This window comes from Suricata suricatta, chromosome 2 (genome assembly GCF_006229205.1).
Source record: "Suricata suricatta isolate VVHF042 chromosome 2, meerkat_22Aug2017_6uvM2_HiC, whole genome shotgun sequence".
NCBI classification, from domain to species: domain Eukaryota; kingdom Metazoa; phylum Chordata; class Mammalia; order Carnivora; family Herpestidae; genus Suricata; species Suricata suricatta.
The window spans coordinates 175,092,192-175,105,436 of NC_043701.1; the positions used below are offsets into that span (position 1 = coordinate 175,092,192).

At 51.7% G+C, this 13,245-nt stretch overlaps 1 protein-coding gene across 2 annotated transcripts in view; it reads left to right on the plus strand.

The window, feature by feature from the left end:
* Positions 1-13,245, plus strand: part of GRK5 (G protein-coupled receptor kinase 5) — a 204,744-nt gene that overhangs the window by 88,753 nt on the left and 102,746 nt on the right. For both annotated transcript variants that reach the window (XM_029932677.1, XM_029932676.1), the window contains exon 2: positions 4,847-4,942. In XM_029932677.1, coding sequence (XP_029788537.1) covers positions 4,847-4,942 — 96 coding nt within the window. The remainder of the gene's footprint in view (positions 1-4,846; positions 4,943-13,245) is intronic.

Consider the following 13,245-nt stretch of genomic DNA (forward strand, 5'->3'; position numbering starts at 1 on the left):
AGATTTGTCTGGAAGTGGCGACCTTTCCGAGGCGAGTTTCAGTTGTCAAGACACGACTTGCGTGTCTTGCTCCAGCCCGTCTGAGTTATGCAGGGGCAGGGTTTATGTCACGGGACTTTCCAAGGAACTGGAGGCCGGGTGAGTAGGGCGGACATTCAGGGTCCCTGTGGCCATTTAGGGGGACACCCTGTGGAGGGCATCCCTGGATTAGTTTCCTTTCGCTGCTGTAACAAATACCGCAAAGCCTGTGGATGTGAACACAAATTATCGAGTTACATTTCAGGAGGTCAGATGTCTGAGATAGGCCTTACTGGGGAAAAACTAGGGTGCGGGCAGGGCCCCATTCTTTCTGGAGGCTCCCAGGGAAGCTGTTTTCTTGCCTTATGTGGTTTCTGGAGGCCGCCCCCTTCTCCTGGCCCCTTCTGTCTTCAAATCCAGGGGTAGCTGTCTGGTCTTCCTCGCACGGCATGGCTCTACACTGACTCTTCCCCCCTCTTCCACATGTAAGGACTCTAACTGTTACATCAGGCCCACTGAGATCGTCTGGGATAATGTTCCTGGCGCTATCCTTAATTCCACCTGCAGGATTCATTCCCCTATGTCATATAGCCTAACATGTTCGGGTGCCAGGGGGTAGGACATGGACACTTTGGGGAGCATTATTCTGCCTCCCACAGTCCCTGCCCCATTCTGGGGGCTGAGGAGCTAAGGAGTAGGAGGAAAAGAGCCTCACAAGGGCTGGGAAGTCTGTCCCCTTGGCCTGGGACAGCCCCCTGAGTGGCTGTGTGGTATCCCCTCCTTTCCTAACTTCAGCTTCAGTGACACGTTGCCCCGTTTCCAACATCTCCCCCAAACCTGGCACTCCTGAGTGGTGGACCAAACGCTTGTTAAGTAAAGCAGCGTTTCTCCACCTCAGCACCATTGACATTTTGGAGCAGATTGCTCTGTTGTGGGGGGGGGTGTCTCATGCATTGTGCAGTGCTCGACCACATTCCTGGCCTCTGCCTACTGGATGCCAGTAGCACCCCTGCCTTGGCTGCGATGATCAGAAATATCTCTAGACATTGCCAGTTGTCCCCCGGAGGACAACTCACTTGGCGCTGAGCCACTGAAATAAAGCCTTTGATGTCTGTCTTCTTTGCTAGATTGGAGGCCCCAAGATGCTGACACCCTGTGTCTCTTGCTTCAGCTCCTTCTAGTAGATGCTCAAGATACATTGGTTGAGTGAATTAATAAGTCTGGGTTAATTTTCCTAATGGTTCAATTAATGTATAAGATCTGTGTGCACACACACACACACACACACACACACACACACACACAGGTAAATGCATGTAAAATAGGCTCCTGGTTTCTGTAGACTGGCCACCCGAGAATCATCTGAGCAGGGGAGGGCTGTGGGCCTTCCCAGAAGTCACATCCCTGGGTTTTGGTCACATGACAGTTGGGAGGTAGTTTGATGCAGTATAACCTGGTAGTCGGTACTGTCAAGAAAACTTCATCAGTTCTGCAGAAAGGTCAACTACTATACGGTCCAGTCACTCCACTCTTAGGCCTACGCCCAAAAGAACTGAAAGCAGGAACTCTGATATCCATAGCAGCACGGATCACAAAAGCCAAGTGGTGGGAGCAGCCCAAGTGCCCATCAGTAGATGAACGGATAGCGGTGTGTGGGCGGCTCAGTCACTTAAGCATCTAACTTCGGCTCAGGTCATGATCTCACAGTTCATGGATTTGAGTCCCATGTCGGGCTCTGTGCTGACAGCTCAGAGCCTGGAGCCTGTCTTCCGATTCTGTGTCTCCCTCTCTCTCTGCCCCGCCCTCACTCATGCTCTGTCTCTATCTCTCAAAAATGAATAAATACTAAAAAAATTTTAAATAGATGAGTGGATAAACCAAATGTGATACTACACACAATGGAATATTACTTGGTCTTAAAAACGGAATGAAATCTGACACACGCTGCAACATGAGCAAACCTTGAGGACATTATGCTTAATGCAAGGTGCCAGTCACAAATGGACGTATCATATGATGTCACTAGAGAAGTGAAATTCACGGAGATGGAAAGGAGAGTGGTGGCTGCCAGGGGCTGAGGGGAGGAGGGAGCTGGTGTTTACTAAGCACAGAGCTCCAGTTTGGGATGATGAGAGGGTTCTGGAGATGGATGGATGGTGGTGGTTGCAGAGCAGTGTGAATGTATCGACGCCACTGGACTGTATATCCAATCATGGTTAAGGTGGCACATTTCATGATGTGTATATTTTATCATACACACACAAATGTGCTTTCTTCCAGCCAGATCTGGGAGCGAATAGTGCAGGAATAGGAAAGGACCAGGACTTATATGGGTTCTGATGGCCCCTTTGCCTCCCAACCTGGTGGGGGCCGAGATGGGAGCATCTGACTTTGTTGATATCTCCAGAGGGCGGTCCTTTTCTAGGAGATGCACATCTTATTCCCTACAGAGGCCAAGCAGTCTGCCTGCATGGAGGCCACACGGCCTGTCCCAGAGAGCAGCTGTTCCCCAGTTCTAGCCCATTCTTGCCATGTGAGATGCTTGGTTATGGAGAGAAATCTGAAGTCTGGATCTGCCTGTAATGTCTCCTCATGGTCTGAAATCTCAACAGCTAGTTCAGTGAACAAGCAAACAAACAAACAAGCCACATGTGGGTGGAGCAGAACAAGGCTGCAGGGGTCTGGGGTGGCGTCTTTTCTCAGAGCTTGCAGGCTTGGGCCCCAGTCCGAGAGATCCCCATTCCTGCCCCTCTTACTCCATGCTGCGTCACTTCTGTGGTCTGACTCCAGCAGTTTTTTTTTTTTTTTTTTTATTCCTGAGAATGTCCCTGGATTTCAATGCACCCCACAGGGAGGTTTATAGACAGAAGGGTGAGGGTCAGTGCCTAGGGTCCAGAGTCCACTCAAGTTGGGGCCTCGGCTCTGCTATTCATAAGCCATTAAAGGCCACTTGCTTGCCTCGGTTTCCTTATTTGTCAGGGGGAACAGTAATAGTTCTGTCTTGTAGATGTAGAGTAAGGACTGCAGAGAGCCCAGGGAAGGGCCCGGGGAAGGACCCTGCAGGATGTGCACATGTGTGTTGACCCTGGCTGGAGGAAAGGGCAAGTGTAGAGTCAGACCATCAGCTGGTGAGTTGCTCAACCTTGGACTTTTGTTTCTTCATCTGTGCCATTGGTCACTGTGATCTCTTCCTCAAAGACTCATTTTGAGGATGAAACAAGATAACGTTCAAATGGTGCCTGGCCACGGCAATTGCCCAACGCACACTTGTTCTGCCCTGTGGAGTGTGAGGCCTTTGCCTTCTGCAGAGACTTGAGAGGAAAGAAACACAGGACAAGCAGATAGTAGGGAAAGGACACCCCCACCAGCCACCTCTCCTATCTCCCAGCCCCCTCGGCTTTCCAGGGCAGCAGGGTCGACAGTTGGCGATTCCTGCTCCTTGAGACCAGCTCCCTGCAGCCCTGGGGCACACATTGGGCCTGGGTGGGCACAAGCTGTCTACTCCTGTACCCCTCGGTTTGCTGCCTGGGGGGGGGGCCTAGGCCTGCTCTGGAAAGGTTAGAGGCTGGAGGCACCGCACACCAACCCCAAGCAAGGAGCAGGCACAGGGTGCCAAGGCCTGACCCCAGATCCTGTGTCTCTAACTGGGCTCCAAACTCCACAAGTGTTGGGGTGTTGACTGCATGGAGGAGGGTAAGAGGCCCTCAATATCCCAAGATGCTGAGGGACCTAAAGGGCTATGTGACTTTTAGTGAGATGGTATCTAAGGCCACTCTGGGGGTGGGGGGTGGGTAATGGCATCTCAGTTCCTGGAGGGTCCTGGCCACTAGACACAGAAGGGCCTCTGCCTCCAGCCCGGAGGCACAAACACTGGTGGGCTCAGGGACACAGGCCACGGTTGGTGCCTCCCCTTGCTGTTTGCACACCTGAACGTTCGAACATCTGTCCATTGTCCCATGGATAAGATTGGCGTGGGTGGTGGGAAAGCCCTGATTGTGTCCCTTACTCAGCTCCGCATGTTTATTGCATGTTCATTATGTGTACATGTTCCTGATGTCCGTGTGTTTATTACATGTGCAGATTCATTGCACCCGTGCTCATCATGCCTGCGTGTCCATCACACGTGCACGTCCCTGGCATGTGCATGTTCATCACACATGTACACTGAGGAGGATGTGAGGCAGGATGGGCCCTTCAGGAGTCCTCCCAGCCTTGAGAACACATCCTCGGAGACCCTGGGGTTTGTGGGGGAGGGAGGAGAAGGGGGTACCCAAGACAAGTGGAAACTGAAGTCCTTGTTCCCAACATCTGGCCTCCAGTTGGGGAGTGGGACTCTCCCCAGGAAATGGGGACAAAGGAGGCCGTGAGGTGGCAGCAGGCCGCTCACTTGTGAATCCGTTCCGCAAGGACTTCCCGCGCCTGAAGGCAGCATTAAGTCCAGCCGGCCTGGCCCCTGCGGTGGAAGGTTGGGATCTCGTCTGGCGCCAAAGACTGGGTACCCAGGGGCCTGAGGAGCTGTGGGAGATGGGGGGGAAGACCAGGGCACCTGGTGTGGGTTCAGGCATGGATGACCGGAGGGGCTCGCCTGCTCCTGCTGGTTGAGGGGCCCAGGCCCGACTGTGTGGGAGAGCACACGGGCTTGATGCTGGCCAGGGGGGAGCGTGTGTGCCTGGTGGGGGTTGGGGTGTGTCACGGACTTGACCTTGAGCCCTCTGGTTGTCTCCCAGCCCCTGGAGCTGGTGGACAGACTCGCTGGGATGGGAAACAGGCTCCGGAGCCTTGGACAAGACCCACATCAGCCCAACATCTTTTCCCCCCATTTCTGCAGGGGGTGGAGGAAAGCGCAAGGGGAAAAGCAAGAAGTGGAAAGAAATCCTGAAGTTTCCTCACATTAGCCAGTGTGAAGACCTCCGAAGGACCATAGGTAAGCTGTCCTGCCTGGAGGGGGCTGGGAAGGGGCTGGGCAGGGAGCAAGGATTCCATTTATAACCAAACTGTTTGGACAGTGAGTCAAATACGAACCAATTAATGCAGTAAAGTGATTCCAGAGAGTAGCTCCAGGCTGACGTCCTTGCTAGTTGACGTAAAGATGAAGCTAACATTCACTGACTCTTGGGTGTGGGCTGGGCAGGATTATCTCCCAACTACCCTTGGAGGCAAGTACTGTTGTTGTTTTTTTTTAAGTTTATTTATTTATTTTGAGAGGGGGACAGGGAGGAGAGAGAACGGGAGCCAGAGCGAGAGCAAGAGAGCAAGAGCAAGATTGAGAGAGAGAGAGAGAGGGAAAACTCCAAGCAGGCTCCATGCTGTCTGCACAGAGCCTGATGCCAGGCTCAATCCTATGAACCGTGAGATCATGACCTGAACCTGAAGCATGGGAAAGTGTCTTCAAGATCCACCTTTTACCACGGTGTTCTTTGGGTGAGTGGAGCTGGCCTAAGGGATCAGGGTCTTTGGGTTCAGAAAGACTTGGGTTCAAATCTCACCCTCTCTACTGGCCCCCTGACGAGTCACTTAATCTTACTGAGCCTCTGTTTCCTCAGGTGAAAGAAGTGATCATGAACACAGTCCAATGAGACCATGTGTAAAGGGCTTCTCTGGAGCCCTCCTCAGGGGCCCGGCTCTCTTTGCTGGGATCCAGCAGCCACCACTCCGCTGGATCCCTCCTGTGCTGGGGGTGCCATGTTCACACTTTGGGGCACATGGGGCAGGGTGGGAGAGAAGATGGGCACATCTCCTGGGGCTGGGAGAGTTTTGCCAGTTAAACTGTGCCAGTTAAACTCCAAGTGGCTTTCAGAAAGAAGACAGGAAGAGCCTGTCTGGAGTTGGCCCATTATTTCCCTAGGGCCATTTTGTTTTTTGTGCTAATTTACACTAGGAGAGAACAGGGTCTGGGAATGGAGACCTCAGTTGCCGTGGTTGTCATACACCCTTGGAGAGACAAGCCCTCTCCTGTCCAGGGTGAGCAAGTTCACCAGAGAGCAGAATGTCTTTCCTAGGTGCTGAGCCCAGTTCTCCTCAGTGGGCCCAGGGAGGGGCTCCCACTCATGCTTACACCCAAAGGGACTGATGCAAGAGACATTTCTGGGGTGTTGATTTGGAGGAAAGAGCTTGAAATAGGAGGTAAGAACCCCTCCTCTAGGAGTGGAGAGCTTTGCAGAGAGGTGGGGTCCTGTGTGAGAGCCAGACTCATTTGGGAAGGGCCTTGCCTGCTAGCTTGTTCTTAGAAAGCCATTTGCTTTTCTGCCTTTGGGTAGACTGTCCACAGGTGGTAGTACCAGAAATGCCCTGTGGGGCACAGTCAGGCCCCAAGACCACTTCCTCAGAGAATTTATTCATTTAGCTAATTAAAATAAATAATTTATTGTCGAGTTAGCTAACCTACAGTGTATACAGTGTAGTCTTGGCTTTGGGAGTAGATTTCCGTGATTCATCGCTTACATATAACCCCCAGTGCTCATCCCAACAAGTGCCCCCCTCAGTGCCCATCTCCCATTTTCCCCGCCCTCCATCAACCCTCTGTTTGTTCTCTGTATTTAAGAGTCTGTCTTATGTTTTGCAAATTCTCTGTTTGCAACTTATTTTTCCTTCCCTTCCCCTCTGGTCTTCTGTTAAGTTTCTCAAATTCCACCTATGAGTGAAAACATATGATATCTATCTTTCTCTGACTGACTTATTTCACTCAGCATAATACTCTCTAGTTTCATCTACTTTGTGCAAATGGCAAGAGTTCGTTCTTTTTCATCACCGAGTAGTATTCCATTGTGTATATACACTGTATCTTCTTTATCCATTCATCAGTTGATGGACATTTGGGCTCTTCCTTAACTTGGCTATTGTGGAGAGAACTGCTGTAAACCTTGGGGTACTTGTGCCCCTTCGAATCAGCACTCCTGTATCCTTTGGATAAATTCCTAATAGTGCTGTTGCTGAGTCATATGGTAGGACTATTTTTAAGTTTTTAAGGCACCTCCACACTGTTGTCCAGAGCGGCTGCACCAGTTTGCATTCCCACCAGCAGTGCAAGAGGGTTTCCCATTTCTCCACATCCTCGCCAGCATCTGTTCTTTCCTGACTTGTTCATTTTAGCCCCTCTGACTGATGCGAGGTGGCATCTCAATGTGGTTTTGGTTTGTATTTCCCTGATGATGAGTGATGTTGAACATCTTTTCATGTGTCTGTTCGCCATCTGGATGTCCTCTTTGGAGAAGTGTCTACTCATGTCTTCCTCAGACAATTTAAATCAGCCCCCTGGCCAGGGTGTTTCAGAGTGCACTGTCCTCTTCTGTGGGGGTTCCCTGCCTCCGCTGTGGTTTGATGTCTGCACACCCCAAGTGGGAAAGGCTCTTTGAGAAGGATATTTTAAATTCTCTACTGGAGCTCTGGACATTATGTATGAAACAAATAAAGGAAAATTCTGAAAAGTGGAGACCAGAAGGCAGACTGGCTGGGGACCCAAGGATGGGAAGAATGACCTGACAGTGAGCAGTGGGTTCTCTTTTCTGCCTTCCTTGTTCCCAGGGACCGGGTGCTGGAGAAACTTACATCCCAGAAATGCCAATGGGTGTAGACAGAAAAATGAACGCACTCCCTCCCAAAAAACCCTAGCGTGTTCTGTCTAGCTGGAGGCCTGGGAAAGGGTTGGTGCAGCTGGCCACTTGAACTGTCCCTCTTCTGCTGGTCCTCACCAGTGACGAGGGTGCCTCAGTTTCCTTGTATGCTCACTAAGTCCAGTTCCAAAGATACCATATGCCTCCTCTCCACTTCTCTCTGACACTGTTCTGATCCTTGGAGGCGAGCTCCTGCCCTTCCCAGCCCCCTTTCCAAAGCCAGGCCCTCCGTACCCCACACCGCACCCCTGCTTCCCATGAGGCTTCTGAGCATTGCCGCAGAAACACCACAAATGTCCCTCACTTTCCAGTCGGCCGGACTCCACTCTCACTTTTGGTCTGGGGATCTGGGAGTGTAGGATTCAGCTTTCAGCTTTTCTGCGGACCCCACCCCATGGGCCCTGTCCCCAGCTGTCCCTGTATGTCATAAACAAGCCTCCTGGCAGGGCCCACCCCCTGGGGAGCGTGGGAGAAACGTCCATGCTGGCGTGCTGGCGTGTGCAAATGGATTCTTCTGTTCTCCTGGAGGGCATTGAAAAGACTCAGTGTGTGAGGGAGCAGAGGCCGCGGGAAAACAGGAAGGCCGCCGTAAAGCTGCCGCTCGGGGCCATGAGTCCCCGGGCTCGGGCCTTCCTGAGTGTTCACTGTCCATCCGTCTGTCCGCCTGGTGTTTGCCCAGCCTCTGCTGGGGTCCTGCTGGAAGGCCTGCTCCAGTACAAATCTCGTTTCTGTTCTGGATCTACACTCAAAGCAAATAGTGGCAAAGGCCACATTTATTTTTCTTGTGGACGCGCGTTCTCACTTTCTGAAGCTCTTTGGGAGGATGCCCTGGGGTAGGCTTTGGGCCAAGTGACAGGGCTCCTCTGGGTCAGGAGGGCAGCATGAGGCAGTGTGGCAGGTGGGTGGGTGGGAGAGGCTTGGGCAGAGCCCTCGAGGCCTCAGGGACACTGCCCCCTCCGGATGGCCCAGGACAGTGGTCGGAGAAGGCCACGCCCTCACTTGCCCTTGGCACTCCCTGTCCCAGTTCCTTTCAGATTCAGTTATGAGATACTTTAAGAATTTATGATGTTGAAATCTATGTGCTCTTCTTTCTGTTAACACTTTTTTGTTTATTTTTATTGGTTTTTTTTTAATTTAGTTTTGAGAGACAGAGAGAGACAGTGAGCAGGGGAGGGTAGAGAGAGAGGGAGACACAGAATTTGAAGCAGGCTCTAGGCTCTGAGCTACCTGTCAGCACAGAGCCCGACACGGGGCTCGAACCCACGAACCATGAGATCATGACCTGAGCCGAAGCTGGATGCTTAACCGACTGAGCCACCCAGGCGCCCCTTTTGTTAACACTTTAAATAGTAACGTCCAACTGGCTGGTCTAATGGCCACTGTAACTTTGAGTTTGTGATGAGCATCAGCGACATTTCTGGGTGTTTTGGACGGCGGGATTAGGAACACATCTGCAGTGTCTTGTCATTGATGAATGCCCAGCACTGCTAATGTCACTGTCGGTTTTTGTTGGCATTCGTGAGTAAGGGAAGTGCTTGTGTTCAGGTAAAGGCTGGTGAAAAGAGAGATGACATTTTCCCCCCTCCAGGTCCACAGACCCTCTCAATCCTATCGATGGACCTCTTGGCAGCGCCCTCCCACCCGGGTCACTCCCTCCTGCCCCATTCACGAGCTGCACCAGCTACCTTCCTATTCTCCAATTACCCCAAGCAGGTTTCCAGCCTGGAGCCTTTGCACCTGCTGTTCCCTCCACCTGGAATGTTCTTCCTACATTTTCCCAGGTAATTGTAAGGTCTCAGCTCAGATAGAAGCCTTCCCAACCAGCTTCTCCCTCTACTTGCTGCCTCTCACATGGTGCACATTTTTTTATGTTTATTTTTTGAGAGAGAGAAGGAGGGTAGGGGCAGAGAGAGTGGGTATAAAGAATCTAAAGCAGGCTCTAGGCTGACAGCAGACAGACAGCCCAGTATGGGGCTAGAACTCACAAACCATGAGATCATGACCTGAGCCAACGTCAGACACTTACCCCACTGAGTCACCCGGGCACCCCTCACATGGTGCAGTTTCTTAATGGTCTTTGCCCATAACTGCATCTGTTGCTTAGTTGTTGATGTGTGTATTCTCTGTCTCCCTGGCTGGGCCAGATGCACCATGACAGTAGTGACTGTGTCTTGCCCGGTCACCACTAGAACAGTGTCTGGCGCATAGGAGGGGCTCACCAGACACTGGGTGAATCAAGGAGTGAGTGAAGTGTGCAGTATTGGAAGTTAGGGTTCTTTTAAAAACCGTGTGATGTGTGCTTGCTGCACCCGAATTTAATCTTAGCCAGGGTCCTCCACTTAACGTACTACACGCGTAGACTTCGGAAGCATCTGCTCTAGCACCCTTGCCCCAACCCTGGCTGTGTGGAGAAGGAAGCTTCACGTACCTACGAGCCTGGGCCGTGGCCTCGTGTCTGCTAGGTGGGGGAGTCCAGTCACAGTGGCCCAGGCCCCTTTCCCTTTAGGCTGAAATTTGATGAATTCTCACAGGGATGCGAGGTTTTCACAGAGTGCCCAACTCAGAGAACTGAAAGCATCTCCAGTCACCCATTTCAGACCTAAGTTACAGGCTCCAAGAGTAGAAGTGACCTCCCTAGGACATTCCGGCCCCCAGATCCCGAGCTGTGGCTTTCCATTCCCCAACATCAGATCGACTCATCAACATTTTGGCCATCAGGCCACAGCCGGTATTCAAAGCAGAGTTGGGCTTTTTCTGTCTTTATTTTATCTCATACGGATGGATTGTATGCTCATTTGCTTATTCAACAAGTATTTATTGAGCCACTTATGATTTTTTAAGTGTGTGTTTATTTTGAGGGGGAGGAGGGGAAGAAAGAGAGAGAGGGGAGGAGGAGGAGGGCGGGAGGGGGAGGGAGAGGGAGAGAGAATCCCAAGCAGACTCCATGCTGTCAGCCTGGAGCCAGATGCAGGGCTTGGTCCCACAAACCCTGAGGTCATGCCTTGAGCTGAAAATCAAGAGTCGGATGCTTCCCCATCTGAGCCACCCAGGTGCCCGGGAGCACTTATGCACCGCCCTCTGGGGAGAGGACCTGGTTCTTGCGCTCCCAGAACTCATTCTCAGCTTTGCCCAGGAGACTGGGGAATAAAGAGGTGATAACAAATTGAGAGACTTGCACGATAGAAGAGCCAGATGCTGAGCTAGAGAACAGTGTTGAGAGTCTCCACCCTTCAGGAACATTCCTAGAGAATGTGACATCATTCTGAGCCTCCCCTTGTGTGACATCTCTGAAGGTATAGACAATGTCCTTTCTATCATGGAGGTCTCCATGGCTGGCACAGTGAATGGATGGATGGGTGGGTGGGCGGACAGATGGATAAAGAGGTTGAATGGGCATTGCCCCCCTACCCAGCCTGGAAGCCAGACCTGTGATTGTCAGCAGTGAGTATTAAGACAGAGATTCCTTGCCACACGTATCTGTTTCCAGTGTGAGCCCAGATGTGAGTAAGTGATTTCAGTCAGCCCTGGTGGAGGATGGCAGACCACAAGAGAGGGAAGGGGCTCCCTAATGTCTGCTCAAAGCACCATCGAATAATGACCTTATTAGTTAATAAACTAATTGTTCTCATAAGACAATTAGAGAGCCCAAAATCAAAGACGCTCTCAGAATGCCCAAAACTGAGAAGGTTGGACGTCATTGTGAAGATAAAAGATTGTTGAGGTCTGCAAATAGTCCTCAGTGACGCAGAAAGTTCTGTTGGGCAAAAGTGTGGCATTTTTATTTATTTAGTTCAGGCTCATTGCGTACTTTATTCTTTCATTAAGGAAAAAAAAAGTATGAGGGGCTTGAGTGAAAGAGTTGATTATTCCACTGTTTGGCAGCATTTCTGGAGGAACTGTCCAAAAGCCATATAATAAATCAAGGCCCCTTCCCCACCCCCTGGCGGGACAGACGTTCACGAGGAGGCCATTCACAGCAAGTAGCTGCTGGGGTGCCCTGTGCTCCCCCAGACAGATGGGGGGCATTTCATTTGCCTTGTGGGAGAACCTCTTGCCAAAGCCTTAACTCTTTCCAGGAGCAGAAGCTCCGGGTTGTAGGGAATTCCTAGAAGAAAATTTAGATTCTTAACTTAAAAAACAAAACAAGAAAAACCCAAAGACTATAGTAGCGTGACACTTGCCTTGGACTGCCTAGTGCTTGATTATTCACTCAACGTTGCTCATGGTCTTTAAACAAGAAGTCGGCCCACAACCGTGAGCCCCTGGTGTGTGTGAGGCATGTCGGAGGCACGAGAACTGTGGCGTTGGCCGTAGAAGCAGTGAAGACCTCCAGCGTTGGCGCTGTGGTCCTTGGTGGCTCTGCTGCCCTGAGCTGTGTGACGTTAAACAACTTGCTTGATTTCTCTGGGCTGCCGTTTCGCTGCCTGGAAAATGGAAACACTGATGTCAAAGCAGGAGAACGGTTGTTAGGGCCAGCAGCGTGCCCGGCAGAGTGCCATCATTGTCGTTGTCCTTGTCATCCTCATCTGCATCCTCATGGTGCTAGTGGTGTGAGGGCAAAGACGGGGATCCTTTGGGAGGGCTTTAGAGATTCCCAAAGAAGCTGAATTGGCTACAAAAGGATGAAGGGACTAACTGGTTTGGGGCTGACATCACGTAGGGCCAGTCCCTGGGGACACCTGCATTAGGGTCATCTGCGAAGCCTACCTTTCCTGGGGCCCCCACCTCCAGACCCCTTCTCCTGGTGGCCCACCCCGATGCCTGCAGTCCTCAGCCCTCTTGCTGTCCCTTTGCCCCATCGCACACCTTGGGAAGCCTGTAGTGTCGCACACTGTGCCCTGACCCCTAGCCTGGTGGATCTCTGTGAAAGGACATGTGGATGTTCGGGAAGGTGGCACCCTAAAGTCCTAACAATGGTTACCCTGGGGAAGGCTTGCAGGTCAGAGGTGCCATTAGCTTTATGTAGAAGGTGACTTTTTTTTTTTTTTTAAAGGAGAATGCATTGGTATGTTATTTGTGTACTTAAAAGTTGAATGAGGGTCTCCTGGGTGGTTCAGTCAGTTAAGCATCCAATTTTTTTTTTAATGTTTTATTTATTGTTGAGAGAGAGAGAAAGACAGTGTGAGCAGGGGAGGGTCAGAGAGGGAGGGAGACACAGAATCTGAAGACAGGCTCCAGGCTCTGAGCTAGCGGTCAGCACAGAGCCTGACACAGGGCTCGAACCCATGAACTGCGAGATCATGACCTGAGCCGAAGCCGGACACTCAACCGACGAGCCACCCAGGCGCCCCAAGCATCCAATTCTTGATTGTGGCCCAGGTCGTGATCTCATGGTTTGTGGGACTGAGCCCTGCATCGGGCTCTGTGCTGACAGTGTAGAGCCTGCTTGGGATGCCCCCTCCCTCTCATGCCCCCTCCCTCTCATGCCCTCTCCCTCTCATGCCTCCTCCCTCTCATGCCCCCTCCCTCTCATGCCCCCTCCCTCTCATGCCCTCTCCCTCTCATGCCCCCTCCCTCTCATGCCCTCTCCCTCTCATGCCCTCTCCCTCTCATGCCCTCTCCCTCTCATGCCCCCTCCCTCTCATGCCCCCTCCCTCTCATGCCCTCTCCCTCTCAT